At 43.8% G+C, this 24,110-nt stretch overlaps 1 protein-coding gene across 2 annotated transcripts in view; it reads right to left on the reverse strand.

Annotated features, from left to right (window-relative positions):
* Nucleotides 1-24,110, reverse strand: part of AOAH (acyloxyacyl hydrolase) — a 204,316-nt gene that overhangs the window by 29,279 nt on the left and 150,927 nt on the right. For both annotated transcript variants that reach the window (XM_035253176.3, XM_035253177.3), the window contains exons 14-15: nucleotides 8,518-8,554; nucleotides 7,678-7,752 (exon numbers count right to left, since the gene is read on the reverse strand). In XM_035253176.3, the coding sequence (XP_035109067.1) occupies nucleotides 7,678-7,752; nucleotides 8,518-8,554 (112 nt within the window). The remainder of the gene's footprint in view (nucleotides 1-7,677; nucleotides 7,753-8,517; nucleotides 8,555-24,110) is intronic.

The following is a 24,110-nucleotide window of genomic DNA, read 5'->3' on the forward strand; positions in this document are numbered from 1 at the left end:
GAGTCCCAGAACAGAGTCCCATGGTGATCTCTGATGGACAAGTAGTATGAGAGAGATGTAAACGTTTTGTGTTTATGCTGCTAAGACTTTAGGGACTGTCTGTTCCTGTGTTCCTGTGGCATCACCTCACTGGCCTGACTTACACAGTTTTTGAAATGAAAGGGGTCTGGTGTTGCTTATGATTTATTTGACACTCTGACATCTGTCACTTGGTCTTTAAAACTTTTCAAACGTATCACAGTTAGAGAACAGAATCTTACGGACAAAGTTGTATTACATGTCCACACTGTATCTTGATTTCATCCTTCTTTCTGCGCAGGATCTGGACTTGCATGCATTACCTGTTGGACTTCTATCCAGGCTATACCCTGCCACCCTTTCTAACAAACAATTCCAGCTTGCATTATCGCCTGTGTATAGCAGGGCTTGTGCTCTAGAGAGGGTATTTGAAAATGTAAGCTAATGTCAGATGAAGGCGAGATTCCTAAGTGTGCCAAAAGTGGCCAGTCTTCACCCTCAATCAGACGTTTATTGAATTTAAGCTGATTGACTTATTTTCATTTGGTTTGGGAAAGAAGTAAGGAATGTACGAAACACTGCAAAGCCATCATCTGAAGTTATGTTTAAATTGTGTTCACTGATTGATTTACAGTTGTGTTTCATTGGGCTCCCTGCCCACCAGCAGTGTTCACTGATTGATTTACAGTTGTGTTTCATTGGGCTCCCTGCCCACCAGCAGGGTGATGAGGTCCTTTGTACTCCAAACCTCAGCATAACATAATATATCCACGTAATGTACTTGCACGTGTACCCCCGAATCTAAAATGAAAGTTGAAATTATTTTAAAAAGCTATGTTTGAAAGGCAAGGGATCCTAAAATATTTTTGGCATTAATATATGTTTATTATTGTTCATTTTTTGCACAACTGACTTTTGCACACACCTTCAGGAACACATGAAATATGGATTAGGATCCTAACCTGCATTAACTTGGGAGTAGAATACAGAATTTTCTAGGGTTTTCATCTATTCTTTAGGCTCTAACTGCCTGTCTTTACCATAAGTGGAATGATGCTACAGTGTTACTTTCTATTTTATGTACTTAAGATTCCAGTTTCCCTAATGACCCTGCGCTGGGTTAAATAGTGTCCCTGAGAATGTGACATTACTTGAAAACAGGGTCTTTATGGCTGTCATTAGTTAAGATGAGGTCATATGGGATTAGTGTGGGCCTTCAATTCAATGACCGAATCCTTCTAAGAAGAGGAGAGGACACACAGACACATGCCACATGAAGACAGAGGCAGAATCTGAGGTTATGGCTGCCAGGAGCCAAAAAGTACTGAGGATCACTGGGGGCCACCAGAAGCAGAAAGAGAAAAGGGAGGATTTTTTCTCTAGAGCTTTCAGAGGGAGCATGACCCTGCGGACACCTTGATTTTGGACTTTTAGCATCCAGAACTGTGATGGAATACATGTCTGCGTTTTGAGTCATCCAGTTTTGGTACTTTGTTATGGCAGCTCCAGTGAACTTAATATAGACAGTGAACTAGACAAAATAAGTCCATCACTCAGAGGCTGGATCCAGGGCATAAGTGATCTGGGAAGAGGGGACAGAAAGGGGTCCTCAGGGATCCACACTTCTCACTTTGAAGGGAGCTTATAAATGAATATTGGCACTGCCTTTTGGAGGGCAGTTTTTAAAGATGTATCCAAATTTAAAGTTGGCTTAACTTTGACCTTGAAATTTCACTTTCAAGAAGTTATCCTACAGTAACATTTCCACAAATATGCAAAAATGTACGTACGAGTATTGCAATATTACTTGGTACAGTGCACAACTGGAAAAGATAAAAGCCTAAATACATAAATTCTGGTACAATCGTACAATAGAACCCTATACAACCATTACAAAGAATAAAATAACCAGATACCATTGGTTGAGCAATGGTGAACTGGGAATGGGGAACTGGGAATGCCACTGAATTATTTGCTTCAGAATGGTTAGTCTTACATTATGTGAATTTCACCTGAATAAAGCAAATGAAGGAATTTGTATGTATTAATATAGAAAGATGGCTAAAAATGACCACTGACTACAACAGTGCTTTTGGAGCTGTGGGGGTAGCCAGTAGGGTGGCAGCTGTGGTTGGTGTATGAGCTTCTACACTATGTGATGGATGGCTGGAGTCTCCTGAGCGGGGAGGGAAGAAGATGTCTAATTTTACAAAACCTCAGGATGTGGAACTGCATCCATTGTCATGAAACACTTATACTATTTTAAAAATAAAAATCTTTCTAACCTGATAAAAAGCAGCTACAAAGATTTGCGACTAGGCGGCCTACCGACCAGGGGAGAGAGGTGGGGAGGGGCTTTGACTTAATTCCCACATGCACAGAAGCAGCACAGGAGAATCTGCCCAAAGTACCCAGGTTCTACATTCACTGTGTGTCCGAAGTGTGACAGCAAGGGTGAAATGAAAGGCAACTTGCGTGTCCACATCCTTTTTGCTGTCATTGGTAAAGCTAGCACACACTGCCTGTTAACTTTTGCCTTGCCACACCTTTTTTTTTTCTTCATGCTAATACAACAGCACTTTGGCACAAAGCAATTATGCTGAGCTAATGTTCTCCAACCACATAAAGGCAAGATGAGTTAAGATGGACAAAGTCTCCCCAAATCCCCATTGAATAATTATTTTTTTGGTTAGAGACACAACCCTGATGCTAAATGAAGAATTTGAGCTAATTTGTGCTTATGAAAGGGCACCCTCAAATTAGGCAAGTATAATCAACATGGTTAATTGCTAAGTGAAATCAAAATGGAAGCCCTGGTGCTGTTAATGGAACATTTGCCAGTTATTTTTGTTCCATCTGGCACAACTATGTAACTTACTTGTTTTTTTTTTTTTGAGACGGAGTTTCGCTCTTGTTACCCAGGCTGGAGTGCAATGGCGCCATCTCGGCTCACTGCAACCTCCGCCTCCTGGGTTCAGGCAATTCTCCTGCCTCAGCCTCCTGAGTAGCTGGGATTACAGGCACGCGCCACCATGCCCAGCTAATTTTTGTATTTTTAGTAGAGACGGGGTTTCACCGTGTTGACCAGGATGGTCTCGATCTCTTGACCTCGTGATCCACCCGCCTCGGCTTCCCAAAGTGCTGGGACTACAGGCGTGAGCCACCGCGCCCGGCCGTAACTGACTTTTAATTTGCAGAGCAACACTAACCAACTCTTAGCTCAGGTAAGGGCAAGGGAGTCTATGTGACTCATGGGGGATCACCCCTTCCAGATGCCATAGAAGATGCCTTCTGACTTCTGTCCCTGAAAAGTTTTCAATGCCATTTTGATCTGTGTGCTCTTTCTCCTCTGGTGATGCTTGGGGAGACTTAGTGCTAGTGTTCTGGAGATCAGAGAACCCTAGAGATTGGATGCCATCTCCTGGGTTCTCTGGTGTCTGCCAAAGGACAAATGGGCTGAGCTGAAAGTGTCTAACCCTTTTCAACTCAGGTGTCCCAGTCACCTGCCACCCTCAGTTTGCCTGCCCACCCCAGCGCCCTGGCACCCCTTCTCACAGGGAGCTCACTCCAGACACTCAGATGGATAGGTGAGAGATCAGGAGTGCTCAACTAACAGAGAAGATGTGACAACCGGCCTGGGACACAGTGGCCACACTAGGGAAAATAATGAGAGAGAAATTGGTGCTCACTGACCTGCTCTCACATGTCGGGAACGCATGACTGGCTCAGAACAGATGAAGAGCCTCACCCCTGAGGGAGGCTCTAAAGCCTGTCCTGCCCTAATGAATTGTGTCTGATCAGGCAAAATAAGCCTGATCATTTCATTACCCTGGTAGGTAAGCCAGCCAGATTTTACCTGGCTAGTGCCAGAGAGAGGTGTCCCTTCTCAAGGAAGAAACTGATCAGCTTGTGCAAAAAATCGGCTTCCTAGAACCATAGCTAAAGCCCATTGGATGTCCTGAGATCACCGTAGTGATCACGTGCTCAGACCTCACGCATAGCTAGATTTGTGTTTTCAAAACACCCAGGTAAGAGGGTTAGCCCTTTTTTTCATGCCGGCCAGTTGCAGTCACATCATTGGGCTCCCATCCAATCCTCTTGAAGAGATTTTTTTTTTTTTTAAACAGACACAGGGTCTTGCTCTATCACCCAGGCTGAAGGGCTGTGGTATGATCATAGCTCACTGCAGGGTTGAACTCCTGGGCTCAAGCTATCCTCCCACCTTAGCCTTCTGAGTAGCTGGGGAGAAGAGGCATCTTAATACACACCGGAAATGGGATGAGGACTTCCACATTACCCCATGCATAGAGATACATTAAACATCCCTTAAATGTGGGTGTGGCCTGGAACATGCTGGTTGGTTGGAACTTTCTTATCATTCCCTTTGCTACCCATGTCTCTGACTGAGGAGGCTGGGAGAGAGAATTCCTCTGAGCAGCAGGAGCTCTGTCCATTCCCTTCCCTACTGGCTTTTCTATCATCTGAATAAATAGCATCAATTGTTTCTCACTAGTCTAGGCTCCTTGGGGCCTGCGACCTGTCAGTGACTTGGCTGGCTTCCTCTTAATGCAGTGCTGCTGCCCAGGGTGTAACCTGAAGCACTGGCATTGAAGAAAAACAATGGCTGGGGCCAGAGGGGCACAGAAAACCTATGTGGGTGGTCCTGGCTCTCTCCATAAGATTAAAATGTATAATATATACTTTCTGTGTATTCTCCTAAGAATATGCTGCTTCTATGAATGCCATCTGTCCTGTGATTGCCCACGGTAACAAATGAAACCATATCCATTTATGGGGCTAGTGCTCGATGCTCGGATGATCCTATGGCATTTCCAGCAATTACCGTGTTCATTTCAGGGATGCCATGCTGGGATGTTGGGGAAGGGTTGTCGCTGGCCTTTATGATTTCATTGTCCTGAGGCCATTCTCATTTCCCACTGCTGCCTCTGCCACCCCAAGGTTCTGCTGCTGTAGCTCCCCCACATTTGCCCTGTTTTCAGGAATGATTTTCCCTCCGTATCACTCATATTACATAGCTCTCGAGGGCAGTGATCGGAGAGGCATAAAGGAAGCTGAGTAAGCCTAAATCAAATTGAGCAGGGTTACAGTGAGAAAGTCAGGTTCTCCACGTGACCTTTCTTTGTGACTTTCTGATGCTAAAAGCTATCTTCCTACCGCGACCCTCATTCATTTAACAAGTATTTGTTGAGTAACTGCATGAGTTTAGAGAATTGAGAAAGAAACACAGAAATGCATTACATCAGTAGGAACTAGCATCGTCACAGAAAAAGAAAAGAAAAAAGTCAAGCAAATATCTGAAAACTTGTTCCAGGACAGACTTATTATGTAACTCCTGCTGCTTGAGCTTTTTATAAAATCCCTTTGCTCATTTTGGGAAATCTACTCCACCTTGACATTCTGGCAGATGGGGAGGTGTAGTTGCCATCTGTCTTTATTTTTTTAACCCCTTCACAGGACATCACAAAGTGGGCACCACAGGGACACCCCATACTGCCAACTCTGTTCTTTCACCCAAATGCTTACTGCTTCTCTGCCCAGATCCCTGGCAGGGGAGAGGCTGGCACAGGTCTCTGGCTGATGTCTGCCTGCCCTTTAGCTCTTCGGGAAAGGAAAAGTAGGACTGGGCTGGAGGGGTCTGGGTAGGCAGGTTGTGCTGGAAAAGTATAATTTCAGGGATTTTGGCTTTTGGAGCCAGAGTCTCTTTCTGCACATGTTCTTTATTCAGTATAGTCAGGTACAGTCAGTTTGCTCTCTCCCTCTTTGGAAGGACATGCTCTGGGGGTTGGGGGAGCACTGGCTGGTCTGACTGTAGCTTTATTCTGTTTCATGATGGTGGCTAGGGGCTGAAGCATGGTGTTCTCCTTCCATTAGGTTCTTGATGTCGGGGGCTGTGGCTTCTTTGCCATTGTATCCTAGAGCCTGGCACAGTGCTTGGCACATCGTGGGTGTTCACTGTATACTTAAAGAAGTGAACGAGTCAAAGAAAGGAAATAAGACAGTGTGGACTCTAGAAAGGGGATGGAATTTGGTAGAGAACCTGGTTTGGCTCCTAGCTTTGACGCTGGATACCAGAACAGGCAAGTTCCTTATCCTTGCCAAATCAGTTCCTCATCTGCTAAATGGGACAATCATCCTTGCCTCTTCGAGCTGCTGGGAGGATGGAATGATAGAGACTGATGTACCTCTTGGCTCACGGCAGTCACGGTGTTTGCTGTTTATTAGAAAGTCCCAGGTGGCTCTTCACAGACCTTGGTGCCCAGCATGTAGCCTTGGCAACTTGGGGTTCTGAGGACATCAGTAAACCAGCCTAAGGGCACCAAGGTGACATCTGGCACATCAGAGTCTCTGGATCATTGTGTGGTATGTCGTGCCCTGAACACACCTCACTGATTTTGTCTGCATCTCCTTTGCCATCTGAATTTTGTGTGTGGGCAACCACACCTTAATACTATTGAGTTTTCTTTTCAGCGCAGGCTTGGAAGGCACGGCCAGCGAAATACAGGAAAGCAAATTCGGGGAGTGAGCAGGATGGCCCACTTCTAGCACAGCTGGGGTGGAGACCAGCTCTGCCATTAATCAACCTGCTGCCTTGGGCAAGTCACGAACCTCTCTTGGCCTTACTTTTCTGTTTCCTAAAATAGTGAGTGGGTGGCTATTGCTGCTGGGGAGTTGCTCTAAATTCTATCTTACCAATTTTTTTTTTCTTTTTTGGCCATAATCACAGGACAGATGGCATTCATACATGTATCATGTTCTTAGGGGTGTACACAGATTTTGAGAAAACTCCCCAAATGTTGTACAGGAACTAAGGAATTCACCATTTTGAAGTCACTGCTGATAACAGCAGTTTAGCAAAATTACCTTCTTGCTAGGTGCCATGGGCATAGATAGGATTGGCCATGAGTTATTCACAGTTTCTTTGCAAATGCTGTAGGTCTATGCATCTATGCTGTCTCTTCCACGTGAGGAAGTAAAGTAAGAGTGAGATCGATATTCTTATGGGGTAGCAGTGCTTCTGCCTTATTTTACTAAACAAATCACAATTCCCAAACTTGGATTCTCAGTCCGTAGTGGCACATTTCTTGTGATACAACTGATGAGGACATACATTTGTTGTTACATCAGAGTTGATAATTAATGGAGCAGACATTTTCAAAAGGGGTTTTCAGCTTCATAGATTGGTTCTGTTGATTTCATATATGTCTAGGACTTGCTTTTTTTTTTTTTTTTGAGACAGAGTCTTGCTCTGTCATTCAGGCTGGTGTGCAATGGCATGATCTCAGCTCATGGCAACTTCCACCTCCCAGGTTCAAATGATACTGTTGCCACAGCCTCTCATGTAGCTAGGATTACAGGCACATGCCACCACATCCAGCTAATGTTGTATTGTTAGTAGACATGGGGTTTCACCATGTTGGCCAGGCTGGTCTCAAACTCCTGACCTCAGGTGATCTGCCCGCCTTGGCCTCCCAAAGTGCTGGGGTTACAGGCATGAGCCACGGCACTCGGCTGTGCTTCTAAGATAGAGAGATTCAATTGAAGAGCACACTGCTATAATGGAGTGGAGTTGGGGAGGAATGGTGTGGGGAAGAGCCCAGAGCCAAAGAATCTTGAAAATACTCTTTTGCAATAACTCACCCATTGCAGACATCATTTCCAATCATGGCATATATAACGATGGCGGGATGGTCCAACATCTTGTTTCTAGACAGGCTGAGAAGGCATACATGGAATCTGAATGTCAGAGATGTGGAAACCGAGCTTTGTAGCCAGTGACACAGGCAGGGCCTTTGAAAACAATCTTGACATGACCACCCTGTTGGCAAACCTTTTGCTATTTTTCTTTCATTTTAGTACAGCCAACCACCGTTTTCATTTCCCATTTATTCTCCGTAATTATTATCCCACTTGCCTATTAGAGAAAGGCCACGTAAATGCACAGCATTGAAAAGAGTGGGTTGAAGTCCTGGGTAAATAGACACAAGACTGTCTTCTTGGCATCTTTCACAGTGATTGCATCAGTAAGCACAGGTGGCTACTGGGTTACTTATGTCCACGTTCTTAGAAAATCCTGGAAGCTGTGGCCCCATAGTCAACTTTGAAAAGGCAAGGGCTTCTTGAGGGTTCCGGTCAGGACACCTCAAGCCTTCCTTCTGAACTTTAAGCCCCAAATGAGCACAAAAAAGTCTTCTCATTCATAAAGCAGGAATATGACATCATCCTTTTGTGTTTTCAGTCACTTCTGTCAGACCTAAGTTTTACCCACTTTGTATGCATCTTTGTCACCCTTCTTTGAGGACATATGCAAATTAATCTCTTTCTATGCTCACTGGCCCAAGGAGTGCTATCCTAGAGTTTGGAGAGTGACTAACAAGCTATTTATGCTCAGTAAAAATGATTATGGGATAATAACAGAGTTTTCATTCCTTATTCAAAATGAGAAACCAAATTAAAAACAACTTCTTATCTTCCACTTACCTTTCTATAAATGTCTTCAGGTTTCGGGAAGATGCACCTGAATAATTAAAATTAAGAAAACAATTAAAGTTAGTGAGTTCAATTCCACACCATCAGTATGGGAGTCTGATTGACTGAACTCATGAAAGCAGCATCACTGTTTGGTCAGAGGTTGTTCCGACCAACACACCGGTGGAAATAATCTCCTTCCGATCAGTTTCTGTAGTGTTTAATCCTGGAACTCTCCTTAAGGGCTTTTCCATTTATTTAGCAGTATATTAACATAACCAAAATTTCTTTGGAATTAGGGGTCTTCAGACATTTCCTAAGCAGGAATGAGTAAAGCTTCTAGTAGATGTAAGAAAAAAGTACACATCTACCACCAAAGAGACAAACTTCTGAAAATGTTAAGGAACGAGTTGAAGAATTAGACGAATATGAAAAGAATGTTTTAAGCATCACCCACCTCCTTGGAGAGCCCCACTTAATCTCCTTCTATTTTTCCTGCACACTGCCGGAGCTCCTGCAGGCTGTCTGACCAGCACAAGGTTCAGATTGTACAGTTGATATATTTCAACTCTTACAATGATATGAACGACCATCCTGCCCCAATCCCTGTCACCACCTGTAACGTATCTCTTATATGAAAATCCAGGCCGGGTGTGGTGGCTCACGTCTGTAATCCCAGCACTTTGGGAGGCTGAGGTACGTGGATCACTTGAGGTCAGGAGTTTGAAACCAGCCTAGCCAACATGGGGAAATCGCATCTCTACTAAAAATACAAAAAAAATTAGCTAGGCATGGTGGCACATGCCTGTAATCCCAGCTACTTGGGAGGCTAAGGCAGGATAAAAGCTTAAACCCAGGAGGCAGAGGTTGCAGTGAGCTGAGATCATGCCACTACGCTCCAGCCTGGGTGACAGAGCAAGACTTCATCTCAAAAAAAAAAAAAAAAAAATCCTGTTAGTTGAAAATTTATTTTATTCTAGGTGCTGTTAAACATTTATAGCTCATTTACGCTGTAGTGAATTGTGTGAGGTAGGTACCGTCATATTCCCACTTTTAAATACGGAAGCTGAAGCCCACTTAAGTGGCTTTCCCAAAGCCACACAGGTACTCATTTTAAGAACTGCAGTTCAAACCAGTCCCTTCCAACTGCCATGCTGAGCTCTGGCTTCCTAATGTTCCTCTAGGCTGCAGCTGAGAAAGAGTGAACCCAAACCAGCTGACTTTTTGTCCCCAAGAGGCAGATCTGCTAGAAATAAGCAAGTAATTGTCAGGTGGGTGGTGCAACTCGGTGGACGAGTGGAGAAACACCGTGTGGTTGTCCCTTTCCTCAGGAGGATTTTCCTATAACTTCCAACCTTGGAAGCTTGGGGACAGGTGCATTTCCCGCAGACCCAGGCATGTTCTTCCAGTTTCACACAAGAAAAGGGCAGTGCACAGCCATGGAGTCTGTGCTGGCCTGTGTGTCACTGAAGCTGTGTAGCTATGCGTTGATTGCCTCTTTGTCACATACAGCTAGTTGCAAGCTGTACAAGCAGCACCGATGTTCTCTTGGTTGATTCAGGAATGTTAGCACATTAAATGGATATTGCTTTATGTCCATTTTATTACGGTAAAATATACATCTCATTTCATCTTTTAATCCCTTTTGAGTGTACAATTGTGCAGCCATCAGCACCACCATCTCTAGAACTTTTCCATCATTCCAAACCAAAACTCGAAATGCATTAAAGGATAACTTTCCATTAACTCCTCCCTCCAGCCCCTGATAATCACCCTTCTACTTTCTGCCTCTACGCATCTAACTATTCTAGGCACCGCATGTGGATGGCTCATGCCACACTCGTCCTTTTGAGTCTGGTTTATTCTACTCAGCATAATGTCCTCAAGCTTCATCCGCATCACATTTTGTTTATCCATTCATTCATTGATGGCCATTTGGGTTGTTTCCACCTTTCGGTTGTGAATAATGCTGCTATGAACAGTCCCTGCTTTCAAGTGTTTTCGGCATTTGGTATACCTAACTGAAAGTACTGGCTGTATGGTAATACTCTGTTGAACTTTTTTTAGAATTGGCTATACCGTCTTCTTTCTTTTTTGTAGTGAGGCAAGGAATCATTATTATTGTTTTAATTTCAACTTTTATTTTTGATTCGGGGGTACATGTGCAGGTTTGTTACTTGGGCATATGTGTGATGCAGGTTTGGGGGACAATTGATCCCATTGCCCAGTTACTAAGCACAGCAGACCCAATAGGTAATTTTCTTTCTTAAGTTCTGGGGCACATGTGCAGGATGTGCAGGTTTGTTACACAGATAAATGTGTGCCATGGTGCTTTGCTGCACCTCTCACCCCATCACCTAGGTATTAAGCCCCGTATGCATTAGCTATTTTTCCTGATGCTCTTCCCACCCCAGCACTCCCCTGACAGGCCCCAGCATGTGTTGTTCCCCTTCCTGCGTCCACGTGGTCTCATTGCTCAGCTACCACTTGTAAGTGAGAACATGTGGTGTTCCGTTTTTCGTTCCTGTGTTAGTTTCCTTAGGCAGCTCCATCCGTGTCACTGCAAAGAACATGATCTCATTCCTTTTTATGACTGCAAAGTATTCCGTGGTGTAGATGTATCACATTTTCTTTATCCAGTCTATCACTGATGGGTATTTGGGCTGATTTCATGTCTTTGCTATCGTGAATAGTGCTGCAATGAACATACACGTGCATGTATCTTTATAACGGAATGATTTATATTCCTTTGGGTGTATAACCAGTAATGGGATTTCCGGTTCTAAATCTTTGAGGAATTGCCACACTGTCTTCCACAATGGTTGAAGTAGTTTACGTCTCACCAACAGTGTCAAAGCATTCCTATTTCTCTGCAACCTTGCCAGCATCTGTTTCTTGACTTTTTAATAATCACCATTCTCACTGTCATTTTCAATCCTTGCCCCACTGCTTCCCTCCTCACATCTAGTACTCTTGTGTCTATCCTTGTCATCTCTATGTCCATGAGTATCCATTGTTTAGCTCCTACTTGTAAGTGAGAACACGTGGTACTTGGTTTTCTGTTTCTGCATTAATTTGCTTAGGACAATGGCCTCTAGCTGCCTCCATGTTGCTGGCAAAGATTATTTAGTGCTTTTTATGGCTGCATAGTATTCTATGGTGTATATGTACCATATTTTCTTTATTCATTCCACTGTATGGGCACCTAGGCTGATTCCATGTCTTTGCTATTGTGAATAACATTGTGATGGACATATGAGTGCATATGTCCTTTTGGTAGAATAATTTATTTTCTTTTGGCTATATACCCAGTAATGGGATTGCTGGTTCAAATGGTAGTTCTCAAAGTTCTTGAGAAATCTCCAAACTGCTTTCTACAGTGGCTGAACTAATTTACCTTCCTACCAGCAACGCATAAGGCTCTTCTCTGCAGCCTTGCCAGCATCTGTTGTTTTCTGACTTTTTAATAATAGTTATTCTGACTGGTGTGAGATGGTATTTTACTGTGGTTTTGATTTGCACTTCTCTGATGATTAATGACGTTGAGTCTTTTTTCATCTCCTTGTTGGCTGCTTATATGTCTTCTTTTAAGAAGTGTCTGTTCATGTCTTTTCCTCGTTTTTAAAATGGGGTTATTTTGTTTTTGCTTGTTCAATTGATTAAATTCCTTTTAGATTCTGGATATTAGACCTTGGTTGGATGCATCATTTGTGAATATTTTCTCCCATTCTGTAGGTTGTCTGTTTACTCTGTTGATGGTTTATTTTGCTCTCCAGAACCTCTTTAGTTTAATTAGGTCCCACTTGTTTTTGTTTTTGTTGCACTTGCTTTTGAAGACTTAGTCATAATTTTTTTCCCCCCAAGGCCATTGTCTAGAATGATGCTTCCTGGGTTTCCTTCTAGGATTCTTATAGTTGAGGTCTTACATTTAAATCTTTAATCCATTTGAGTTAATTTTTGTAGGTGAAAGATATTGTATGGTGAAAGATAGTGTTCTAATTTTATTCTTCTGCCTATGGCTTGTCTGCTATCCCAGCATCATGTATTGAATAGGGATTCCTTTCCCCATTGCCTATTTCTGTTGACTTTGTTGATGATCAGATGGCTGTAGGTGTGCCTTCTTATTTCTGAGCTCTCTATTCTGTTCCTTTGGTCTATGTGTCTGTTTTTATTCCAGTACTATGCTGTTTTGGTCATTATAGCCTTATAGTATAGTTTGAAGTTGGGTAATGTGATGCCTCTAGCTTTATTCTTTTTGCTTAGAATCACTTTGGCTATTCAGGCTTCTTTTTTTGCTCCATATGAATTTTAGGACAGTTTTTTTTCTAGTTCTGTGAAAAATGATATTGGTAGCTTGATAGGGATAGCATTGAATCTATATATAGATTGCTTTGGGCAGTATGGCCACTTTAACAATATTGATTCTTCCAATTTATGAATACAGAATATTTTTCCATTTGTGTGTGTGTGTGTGTGTGTGTATCATTCATGGTTTCTTTTGGCAACGTTTTTTAGTTCTCCTTGTAGAGATCATTTACCTCCTTGGCTAGATGCATTTCTAGGTATTTTATTTTCTTGGGATATTAGAAATGGGATTATGTTCCTGACTGGCTCTCAGCTTGAACATTATGGATGTATAGACATTCTACTGATTTCTGTACATCGACTTTGTATCCTGAAACTTTGCTAAAGTTGTTTATCAGTTCCAGTTCCAGGAGCCTTTTGGTTTAGTCTTTAGGTTTTTTTTTTTTTTTTTATGGAGTCTCACTCTGTTGCTCAGGCTGGAGTGCAGTAGTGTGATCTCAACTCACCACAACCTCTGCCTCCTGGGTTCAAACGATTCCTGTGTCAGCCTCCCGAGTATCTGGGACTACAGGCGTGCACCACCAGGTCTGGCTAATTTTTGTATTTTTAGTAGAGATGGGTTTCACTACATTGGCCAGACTGGTCTTGAACTCCTAACCTCAAGTGATCCACCTGCCTTGGCCTCCCAAAGTGCTGGGATTACAGGCATGAGCCACCACACCCAGAAAACAATTTTGAAAGGTTAGTGAAAATCCAACCCCAATGCTCAAAAGGAGGAAAAGCCAATGTGATTTGAGGCTTATTATCTCTGCTCAGGGAAGGTGCTGGATTTCATAACGCTGAGTGCTCAGTAGAAGGGATCCTGTCTTTCTGGGTGTGAGCGGTCCCTGTTGTCCTCTAGAGGACAGAAGAGGAGGAGCCCAGTCCCCACACACTGTGTGAATCTTGCAGTGGCACACGCGTCGGCTGGGCCCTTCATTCATTTCGTTCCAGTCCCTGGACTGTTAGCTTCTTATTTTCAGTGAGATAATAGATCAGGAGATGTTTAATTCTCATTCTTTGATTTTTTTTTTCTTTAATGAACGCTCAAGCCATGAGTGGGGAAAAATGAAGCACCAGGTCAGAGCAATAATTTTCTTCATTGTTTAAGGTACAGCTGGGAATGTGAGGTGAAGAGCACCCACAGAGCTTGGAGAAAATGAAAATGAAAGCCTGTTGTCACATGCCACGTGGTCTTCCCCTCCTGTGCACACACCCTGGGTCGCTTTGCCACTCAGGACAAAGATGGAAGACCAATGGCAACTGGCTACGGTAACTTTTTAAAAAGCAATCACAAACAGCCACAGAGTGAGGACTTGTCTGTTCGTTACCCAAATGTCTATTTTTCATAGTAGGTATCCATACTAGGAGCCTAGAATTCTCTTTACTCTGAAGTTTTTGTGCCTTCTATGTTTATTTCCTTTTGGAAATCTTTTTTTTTTTGAGATTATGTAATTCACTTATGTAATTCCCATAATTACACTTTCTTCTTAATTTCCTTTTTCTGTTGCTCTGTTATCCTTTTGCCAGACTCAGCAACATTTTGTGTCTTTTCCCCATTCCTATTGTTTTTCTCCCGCTGCATATGGACTTCTCCCCAGCTGCTTGTCGTGCTGCTGCTTCTATCATTAGAGAACATGCCTACTGTATCAAGAAAAGGTAGATGCCTCCTAGCCTGTGGGACATGGCAGGAAAAGGTAGATGCCTCCTAGCCTGTGGGACGTGGCAGGAAAAGGTAGATGCCTCCTAGCCTGTGGGACGTGGCAGGAAAAGGTAGATGCCTCCTAGCCTGTGGGACGTGGCAGGAAAAGGTAGATGCCTCCTAGCCTGTGGGACGTGGCAGGAAAAGGTAGATGCCTCCTAGCCTGTGGGACGTGGCAGGAAAAGGTCGTTGCCTCCTAGCCTGTGGGACGTGGCAGCATAAGGCAAACGTCTCAGGAACTGGCACTTTGCCCTTAGTAAGTCTGTCCTCTGATGCCCGCAATCATAGTTTGGAGAAGAGAAAGACATCTGACCTTGGAATAGGAGCATTTTATTTATTTGTCATGTTGGTCCGAATGGAGAGCCCACCTGTCTCCAGCAAAGAGAAGAAAAGGGCCTTTAAAGTCAGAACTCTGATTTACCCAGTCTCTTTTAAATAATGTGCAGGGCATTGAAAGAAGAGAAAGGTTTACATAATCCCAGCATTGGTTATCCCTCCATAAATGCATATTCAGAAACATCTTTATGTAGTTGCTTTCTGAAGATTCTCCCTTCCCATGAGCTCTCTAGTGCTTTCTGGTTTCCTGGGCTCCACAATTTGGTCCTGGAGCCAGAAAGTTGGGGCTTTAGTGCTCCACTCTGCTGTGCTCTTCCTAAAAATTCACTCATGGTGACTCCAAGTAATGGGAGGACAGAATAAGAAAAAATGCAATGGGGGTTTGCCCTACCTTCCTGGGACCACAACTCTTCCAGTGGAGAGGCAGTCTCCTTCCAACCTCCTTGGAATTCTAGGCACCTGTATGTCACCATTGTTTCTGCTGTCACTGCCAGGAGGCCACTTTTCCATCTCTAGAGTGAGAACCAGAGAGTTTCTTCTTGAAGTGTCCTCTCTGTGCCACTGGCCACTTCTGGGTTTTGGGCTGCCTTGAGTCCAGGGTGGGAGATAGCAGAGGTCAGCACAATGCTAACCTCACTGCTGGTTTGGTGGCCCTGATTCTGGTTTTCTTCTTCACTTAGCCTGCTATTTACCTTACGGAGTGCTCCAGCTTATTCCATACACTCCATGCAGGTTTTATAGCTATTTTCAGTGGGAGAGACAGGATGGGGTTTGTTTGCTCTATTGTACTTGAAACCAGAAACTGGAATCTGTTAAGAAGAGTATGAAGAGATCTTGAAAAATGCAGTGTCATACACTGACCTCAAATACATCTGTTAACATTATTGAACATGAATTAGAATTTTAAATACTGCAGATTTTGCTTTTATTCTGTGATTTAGAAGGCATTTTCAGGACAATGATTTGTATAATCCAGTTAAAAAATCCATCATGGGCTGGGCGCGGTGGCTCACACCTGTAATCTCAGCAATTTCGGAGTCCAAGGCAGGTGGATCACTTGAGGTCAGGAGTTTGAAACCAGCCTGTCCAACATGGCGAAACCCCGTCTCTACTAAAAATACAAAATTAGCTGGGCATGGTGGTGCATGCCTGTAATCCCAGCTACTCTAGAGGCTGAGGCAGGAGAATCGCTTGAACCTGGGAGGAAGAGGTTGTAGTGAGCCAAGATCGTGCCACTGTACTCCAGCCTGGGCAACAAGAGCAAAACTCCATCTCAAAAAAAAAAAAAAAAAAAAAAAAGAAAAAGAAAAAAAAAATCTATCCTGAGAAATTTAAATTCTTCGCTTCTCCAAAAATATTTGCTTGCAATAAGCAGAAACATTGAGATTAATATATTGACCTTGAGCTCAAAATAGCAGGCACTTAACAATTGTTTGTTGTGGCAATTGCTGATGCTGTTTCTGCCACTGTAAGTGCTCTCAGGTTTACAAGTGTGGTTCTGAATTTCAGCTAAATGATTCTCTAAGATAGATTTTTAAAGGAAGGTATAATAATAGCCTTCCCACGGTGGCTGGGATCTGCCTCCAGTCTCAAAACCTGACACAGCCCCACAAACATCTTTCAGCCATGTCGCACGTCTCTCTCCCTCTTCCTCAAAGATGTCCTGCCCTCAGCCTTCCAGCTCTGAGTCACCATCTCCCTGTCTTTATTGAATTCCTATTGTTTCTTCAGGGCTCTTGGCTCACATTTTAACTCAGTCTTTCTCTGCTTGTCCAGACAGTTAGTGCTTTTTTACGTCCAGAGACCTCAACTTGCCTTTATTCCACTTCCCTTTTACCAGAAGCACAATGACTTCCATTTTTGGCTCTGTTTCCCGTTTGGTGAAGATCTCCCTGAAGGCGGGGGCTTCGTCTTTCTCATCTTTCTATTTCTAGCACCTATTGCAATATGGGAGAGAAAAGAGTCGGGGGGGGGGGGAGTGGTGGGGCAAAATCAAGTGGAAAATAAACAGAAGGAAAGTGAAAGAGAAGAGCAGAGGTAAAAGGCTCATCCCGGGATGCTTTGGAGCTAATAGAAATGGCAGCTTGCTCAAGCTATCAGTACGAGCAGCAGATAACTTTTCATGATGTCCTTTATCTCAAGCCCTAAACAAAAGACATCTGTTGAAAGGACATCCCACTAGGACTTCAGGAGCCCTGGACATTGCCAATGACATTAAAAAAGTGTAAGGCATTTGCTTCTGAATTTTCCCTCTGTAGTTATGCTGTTTCAAGCAGTGAGGGATAAAAATCCTGACAAAACAGATGGATCAAAAGCACACACTCCTCACATTACAATCACTGTCATGCCCTGCTCCTATCTAGATCATTTTCAGGAAACAGTAAGCCATGAAGAGTTGCATGGGTACGTTCTAAGAAATAGTCCCACTTGAATCAGAGTGTCTCCATTATTTAATAAACCTTTAAATTTCAAAACCTTGAAGGTATTAAAAATGGGAATAATAAATAATAAATACACGAGTAATAAGAGTGATTTGTTTCCCTCTATGTGAGATATGTCATATTGAATTGTTTCTTTTTTAAAAGTTTCTAGTGATTGGCCAGGCACTGTGGCTCACACCTGTAATTCCAGCACTTTGGAAGGCCAAGGTGGGCGAATCACCTGAGGTCAGCAGTTTGAGACCAGCCTGGCCAACATGGTGAAACCCCATCTCTACTAAAAATACAATAATTAGCTGGGTGTGGTGGTACATGCCTATACCCAGCTACTTGGGAGGTTGAACCCGGGAGGTGGAGGTTGCAGTGAGCTGAGATCGTGCCACTGCACTCCAGCCTAGGCAACAGAGTGAGGCTCTGTCTAAGCAAAAAAAGTTTCTCGGGATTAAACACTGTATCTTGGAGATGCATTTTGTCCTTTGCAGAAACGGCAGGTTTTGATGCTGCAGGCATTGAGTACATCTGTGAGCATTTGCCTTTGAGATGATGCATCTCAAAACTTGGTACTAGAATGTGTCTCTGTTGCTGTCGCCACACTGTATCAAGGCTCCCCAAACAGAATGTCCTCATTGTTTTGTTATAAATAATTTCTGTCATCCTCTCAAGGTTTTGGGTTGGAGCAAATGCTCAGTAGTTGGGCTCACCAGATACTCACCGAGTGCCTGCTGAGTTTGACAAAGGTGACTTGTTCACTTCTTTCCAATACTCTTCTGTGGCTTTTTAAAAATTGTTTCCAAATTTTCATTTTGAAATGATTTCCAAAAAGTTGCAAAAGTATAATGAAGGATTTGTATATGCCTTCACTCAGATTATCTCAATGTAAACATCTTTTTTTTTTTTTTTTTGAGACAGGGTCTCACTTTGTTGCTCAGGTTAGAGTGCAGTGGCACAAACACGGCTCACTGTAGCCTCTAGCTCTGGGGCTCAAGCCTACTTTAGCCTTCTGAATAGCTGAGACTACAGGTGTGTGCCACCACACCTGGCTGATTTTTTTTTTAGTAGAGGGGGTCTCGCTATGCCTTAGCTTGCCTTGAACACCTGAGATCATGCAATCCTACCTGCTTCGGCTTCCCAGGGTGTTATGATTATAGGCATGAGCCACCGTGCCTGGCCACATGTGAACATCTTCAATAATTATAGTACAATGAGGGCAATCAAGAAATCCACACTGGTATAATGCTATTGCCTAATCTATAAACCTTATTTAAATCTCACTAACTGTTCCAGTAACGACTGTGTCCTGGGCTAGAATCTGATTGAGGATCACATACTGTATTCAGCCATCACGTCTCCTTAGTGTCCTTTTAATCTAAACTGATTGCTTATTCTTGTCTTTCATGACCTTGACACTTTTAAGTAGTACTGGCCTTTTTTTTTTTTTTTTTGGTAAAATGTTCTCAATGTTAGTTTGTACTGTTTCCTCATGATTAAACTCAGGTTATGCAATTTCTGGCAAGAATACAGTAGTAGAAGCTCAGTTAGCTAATTAAAGGTACAAAACCTATTTTGTTCCGTGATAGAGATCATGGTGAGACACAGGGTTACAAAAATAAGAAGTCCTTATCTGTGTAACTGAATTCAGCTAAGCCCGGATTAGTACTCATTTGTAGTGTGTCTCTTCATCCTTATTTATTTATTTTTGGCCTCTATCTCATTTCAAGGCCACTTTTGATGAAGAGGACTGGCAGAGTGCTGCATTCCCTGGGTTCAGGTGTTTAATTCTGACTCCAGGACAGGTGTTTGCTGTCTTGTCAGAGTAGGTGCCTAGTGAGACATGAGCACGGCAGGGGAGGCCTCCTGCCCCCAGGAATGCCAGGTGACCATCTCTTGAAAATAATAATTGGTCACAGCCAGCACCAGGAAAAAACTGGCTCCCAGTACATAGAAAACACCTGAAACTGGTGATCAGCAGCTTCTTCAGAAGATCATGGGAGGCAGGTGAGCGGACCCAAGCGTATGCACTAAGACGGAAACCGGTGGCGTTAACTGGCATTTGACCTTCCTCCAGGAAGACTTGACTGGTGAGGGAAAAATGCGTCACGTGAGCATGCGTATAACCTCAGTAAACACACTGCAGAGACCCCTCCCAAGTGCTGGCACACCACATGTGCATAAAGAACGCCAGCATATGAAATCCCAAGGCAAAGGTCTAACCACGAACTCGAGTCTCTCCTGTCACCTGCTTGGCCTTCTTCCAAGTGTACTTTACTTCCTTTTGCTCCTGCTCCAGAACTTCATTTAATTTTTTCCTAAGACGGAGTTTTGCTCTGTCACACAGGCTGGAGTGCAGTGGTGCGATCTCAGCTCAGTGCAACTTCTACCTCCTGGGTTACAGCGATTCTCCTGCCTAAGTCTCCTGGATTGTTGGGACTACAGGCATGTGCCTCCATGCCCTGGCTAATTTTTTGTATTTTTATTTTAGTACAGATGGGGCTTTACCATGTTGGCCAGGGTGGTCTCGAACTCCTGACCTCAAGTGATCTGCCTGCCTCAGCCTCTCAAAGTGCTGGAATTATAGGTGTGAGCCACCATGCCTGGCCACTGCTCTAAAACTTTTAAATACACTTTCACTCCTGCTCTAAAATGTGTCTTGTTCTCTCCATCTGCCCAATGCCCCCAGTTGAATTCTTTCTTCTGAGGAGGCAACAATTGAGGTTTCTTCAGACCCATATGGATTCCCTGCTGCTAACAGTCTGAAGCAGCAGAGTGGTGATTTTAGAAGCCAGAAGCCAAATAGGGGACAGTATGGTATGGTTGAGAGAATGGTCTTTAGTATGAGACAGATAGGGCTTAAGATATACCCCTGACAAGCTAAAGGACCTTGGGCAAGTTACTAAACCTTTGTGAGCCTCAGTTTTCTCATCTGTAAAATGGAGTTGCTCTGTGAATTCAATGAAGATGGAGTGTATAAAGTACTTAACGGAATGTCTGGCTTAGAGAATGTAAGGTCTTTTGGGCTGACTGACGGCACCATGGATTGCATGGTAACCTCTGTGACCTGCATGTACACCTCCAGATGAGTTCCTGCAACTAGAAAGTCTGAAGTAACTGGAAGATCACAAAAGGAGAAGAATGACCAACCCCTGGGGTGCCTAATTAACTTTGAGACATTCTTCTATTGTTTCTTATTCCTGCCTCAACTGATGAGGCAATGGGACTTCGCAACTGACCTTGCTCGACTGACAGGTAAACCTCGTGACTCCAGACCCTACGACCCTCTCCTCACTTGAAAAAACTGCTCTGAACTGTAACTTTATGCTGCAAAACCTAAACCCATAAAACCAACTCCTATCCCACCGCCCTCTGCTGACTCTCCTTCAGATTCAGCCTGCCTGCAGCCAGGTGAATAAACAGCCGTGGTGGCCACACAAAGCCTGTTTGAGGGGTCTTTTCATTCAGAGTACACTTAACAGAGAAGATACTTAGTATTAGCTAAAAATCTAGGAAAGTAATAATAGCAACCTCAAACAACTCTCCAGCAAAATCCACACGTTCTGCTAATGGACGGCCCTGGGGAACTGGGCCCTGAACAACGGTTCCTGGCAATATTGGTGGGTAACACATAGGATTAACTGTTTAGGACCCTGTAAGGACGTCAACCTGTTCTGTCTGGCTTGGAGTAAGGCCTGAATCGTGGTTTTCTTGTGCCCAGGGCAAGCTCCTTTGACAATCTTCTTGTCTATTGAGGAAGCAAATTTTTTTCTTTCAGGTCTCTTTAGGTTAACAGGAGGACAGACTGCTCCCTTGTGTCTACTTTTGTTAGGATATCTCTCAGAGGCAGCATCTCTCCTTTGGCTGGACACTGTAGGTGAAGAAAAGAAATATTTTCCTTTATCCAGCTTGGGAGTTGCAGGTAGGGCTCTGTTTGTTAGATTGGCCAAAGGCAGATTCGCAGGAGAAAAGAAATAGAAATTTATTAATACGTGCATTGCACGTGTATACATGGGAGTATCTAGCAATGTGTACCCAAAGGGGCAATTAGACTTGGGCTTATATATACTACCCTAGGCTAAAGGAAAAGGAATTTGGGAGTCTGAGTGGGGGAGGCAAGTCACGGGAAGGTAAGGAGGAAAAGTATGGTAAATACGGGCTGGTTAGTAATGTTTGCTGTGCAGATTTAAGTTTAAGAGTAAGGTGCCGGCTGGGCACAGTGGCTCAAGCCTGTAATCCCAGCACTTTGGGAGGCCGAGGCGGGTGGATCACGAGGTCAAGAGATCGAGACCATCCTGGTCAACATGGTGAAACCCCGTCTCTACTAAAGATACAAAAATTTAGCTGGGCATGGTGGCGCATGGCTGTAATCCCAGCCACTCGGGAGGCTGAGGCAGGAGAATTGCCTGAACCCAGGAGGCGGAGGTTGCGGTGAGCCGAGATCGCGCCATTGCACTCCAGCCTGGGTCACAAGAGCGAAACTCCGTCTCAAAAAAAAAAAAAAAAAAAAGAGTAAGGTGCCTTCCCCACTGATAACAGGTGTTAAGAGTCCTCCTCCTCCTGGTACAGGGAGTGGGAGACACCTTTTACAAATGCACATTTCCTTTATAAAAGAAAAACTGTCCTTGCATCTGCCAGTTCTAAATGGCCTTTAGCTCAAAATAATCCTTATGCCAGAGAGGCACATTGTGCAGGGAAATATTTTGGTGCCTGTCAACAGCCAGGGCCTGGTGAACTCTCTGGAGCTGTTCCTCACTCTTGCAAGCGTTTCTGACTCATTGGACACCAAGGTCATCACCCTACTTTCTTCTGTGGTTCATTCTCAGAGCAGTGCTGTGTTGAGAAAACAGTCCAACCATCATCCAAAGGGAGTACTGAGCTGTGCTCATAGCAAAGCTGCAATATACACCCAGTTCCCCTCTCTTCTGGGGTTTCCCGGCACTGATTCCACTCCAGGACCTCCCTCCTCAATCTCCTTGAGAGTATTTCTTCACCCCTCCCTGCCCACATTTTTCTTCCCCTCTCCCCTTCTTCCCCTCTCCTCAGCCTTCCTGACCTGAATATGAATTGCACATGCTTGCCTCAATCTTGCCCCCTTTTCTAGTTTCTCTAGGTCTGCCTGATTCTCTCCCATTTTACAGATGTTTTAACCAAACCCCCAAAGAAGGGAACAAGCAAGATGAGGCTTTTTCAGAGTGTGGGTTGGGGATGGGGGGCAGCCTAAGAAGTTCCAGACCAAATGTGGTCTGCAGCAAGAGGGTGGGAAGATGGGCAGGGGAGACTGCAAACACAGGCACTTCAGCAAACTGTTAAAACTCTCATTTAAAATATCCAGACATTTCATGTGAGTCCTCTGCTCCCTGCCCTCCCTATGAGTGGGGGGACAGAGAGGGGAGGCCCCTTCCTGTATGAATGGAAGCCTCATCCCAGGAAAACATGCCATTAAACACTTTAGAACTTCTGAAAACAAAATAACCCCATTTGCTAAGCTTGCAAAAACAATCTGAAGATGCCTGCCAGTGAAAAAGACGTTATATTCCAAGTGAGGAAAGTCTTGTTTGGAAACTGTAAAGAGGGCCTGTGTGCATCTCAGTGCCTTCTTCTCTGCAGGCCATGACCAGGCTTGGGATTGATTTGTGTTCAAAAGCAGATGAGTCTTGCCTTGCAGATTTGTGTTTACTTACAAAATGTGTGTGTGTGTGTGTGTGTGTGTGTGTATATATATATGTTTTTTTTTTTTTTTTTTGAGATGGAGTTTCCACTCTTTTGCCCAGGCTAGAGTGCAATGGCACGATCTTGGCTCACTGCAACCTCCACCTCCGGGTTTGAGTGAATTTCTTGCCTCAGCCTCCCAAGTAGCTCGGATTATAGGGGCCCACCACCACACCTGGCAAATTTTTTTTGTAGTTTTAGTAGAGATGGGATTTCACCATGTTGGTCAGGCTGGTCTCAAACTCCTGACCTCAAGTGATCCACCCACTTTGGCCTCCCAAAGTTCTGGGATTACAGGCTTGAGCCACTGTGCCCAGCCCCTACTTAAAAACATATTTTATACCACTTTACTATTTGTTTTTCTTCTACTGTTTTTTTTTTTTTCTCTTTTATCTATTTTTATGTTCTATTGTGGTAAGAACACTTAACATGAGAACTGTTCTCTTAGTGGATTTTTAAGTGCACAATACAATACTGTCATCTGAAGGCACAATGTCACACGGCAGATCCCGAGGACTCACTCATCTTGCATAATTGAAATTTTAGACCAGTTGAATAGCAACTCCCCATTTCCCTCCTCTCCCCCGAGTCCTTGGAAACCATCGTTCTACTCTCTGCTTCTGTGGGTTTGACTATTTAGATACCTCATGTAAGTGGGATCAGGCAGTATTCATCCTTCTGTGACTGGCTTATTTCACTTCGCATAATGTCCTCCAGATCCACCCATGCTGCTGATGTTGCAGAATCTCCTCTGTTTTACAGGCTGAATAGTATTCCACTGTGTACGCGTAGACCACATTTTCTTTATCCATTCATTTGTTGATGAACATTTAGGCTGTTTCCAACTCTTGGCTGTCACGAAGAACGCCTCCATGAACACAGGAGTGCACATATCTCTTCGAGATCCTCAATTCTTTTGGATAAATATCCAGAGGTGGGATTGCTGGATCATATGGTAGTTTGATTTTTAAGTTTTGGAGGAAACTCCATGCTGTTTTCTGTAGCAGCTATACCACTTTGCCTTCCCACCAACAGCACACAAGGGTTCCCGTTTCTCCACATCCTGTGTGTTGTCTTCTGTTTTT

Source organism: Callithrix jacchus, chromosome 11 (assembly GCF_049354715.1).
Source record: "Callithrix jacchus isolate 240 chromosome 11, calJac240_pri, whole genome shotgun sequence".
Classification (NCBI taxonomy): domain Eukaryota; kingdom Metazoa; phylum Chordata; class Mammalia; order Primates; family Cebidae; genus Callithrix; species Callithrix jacchus.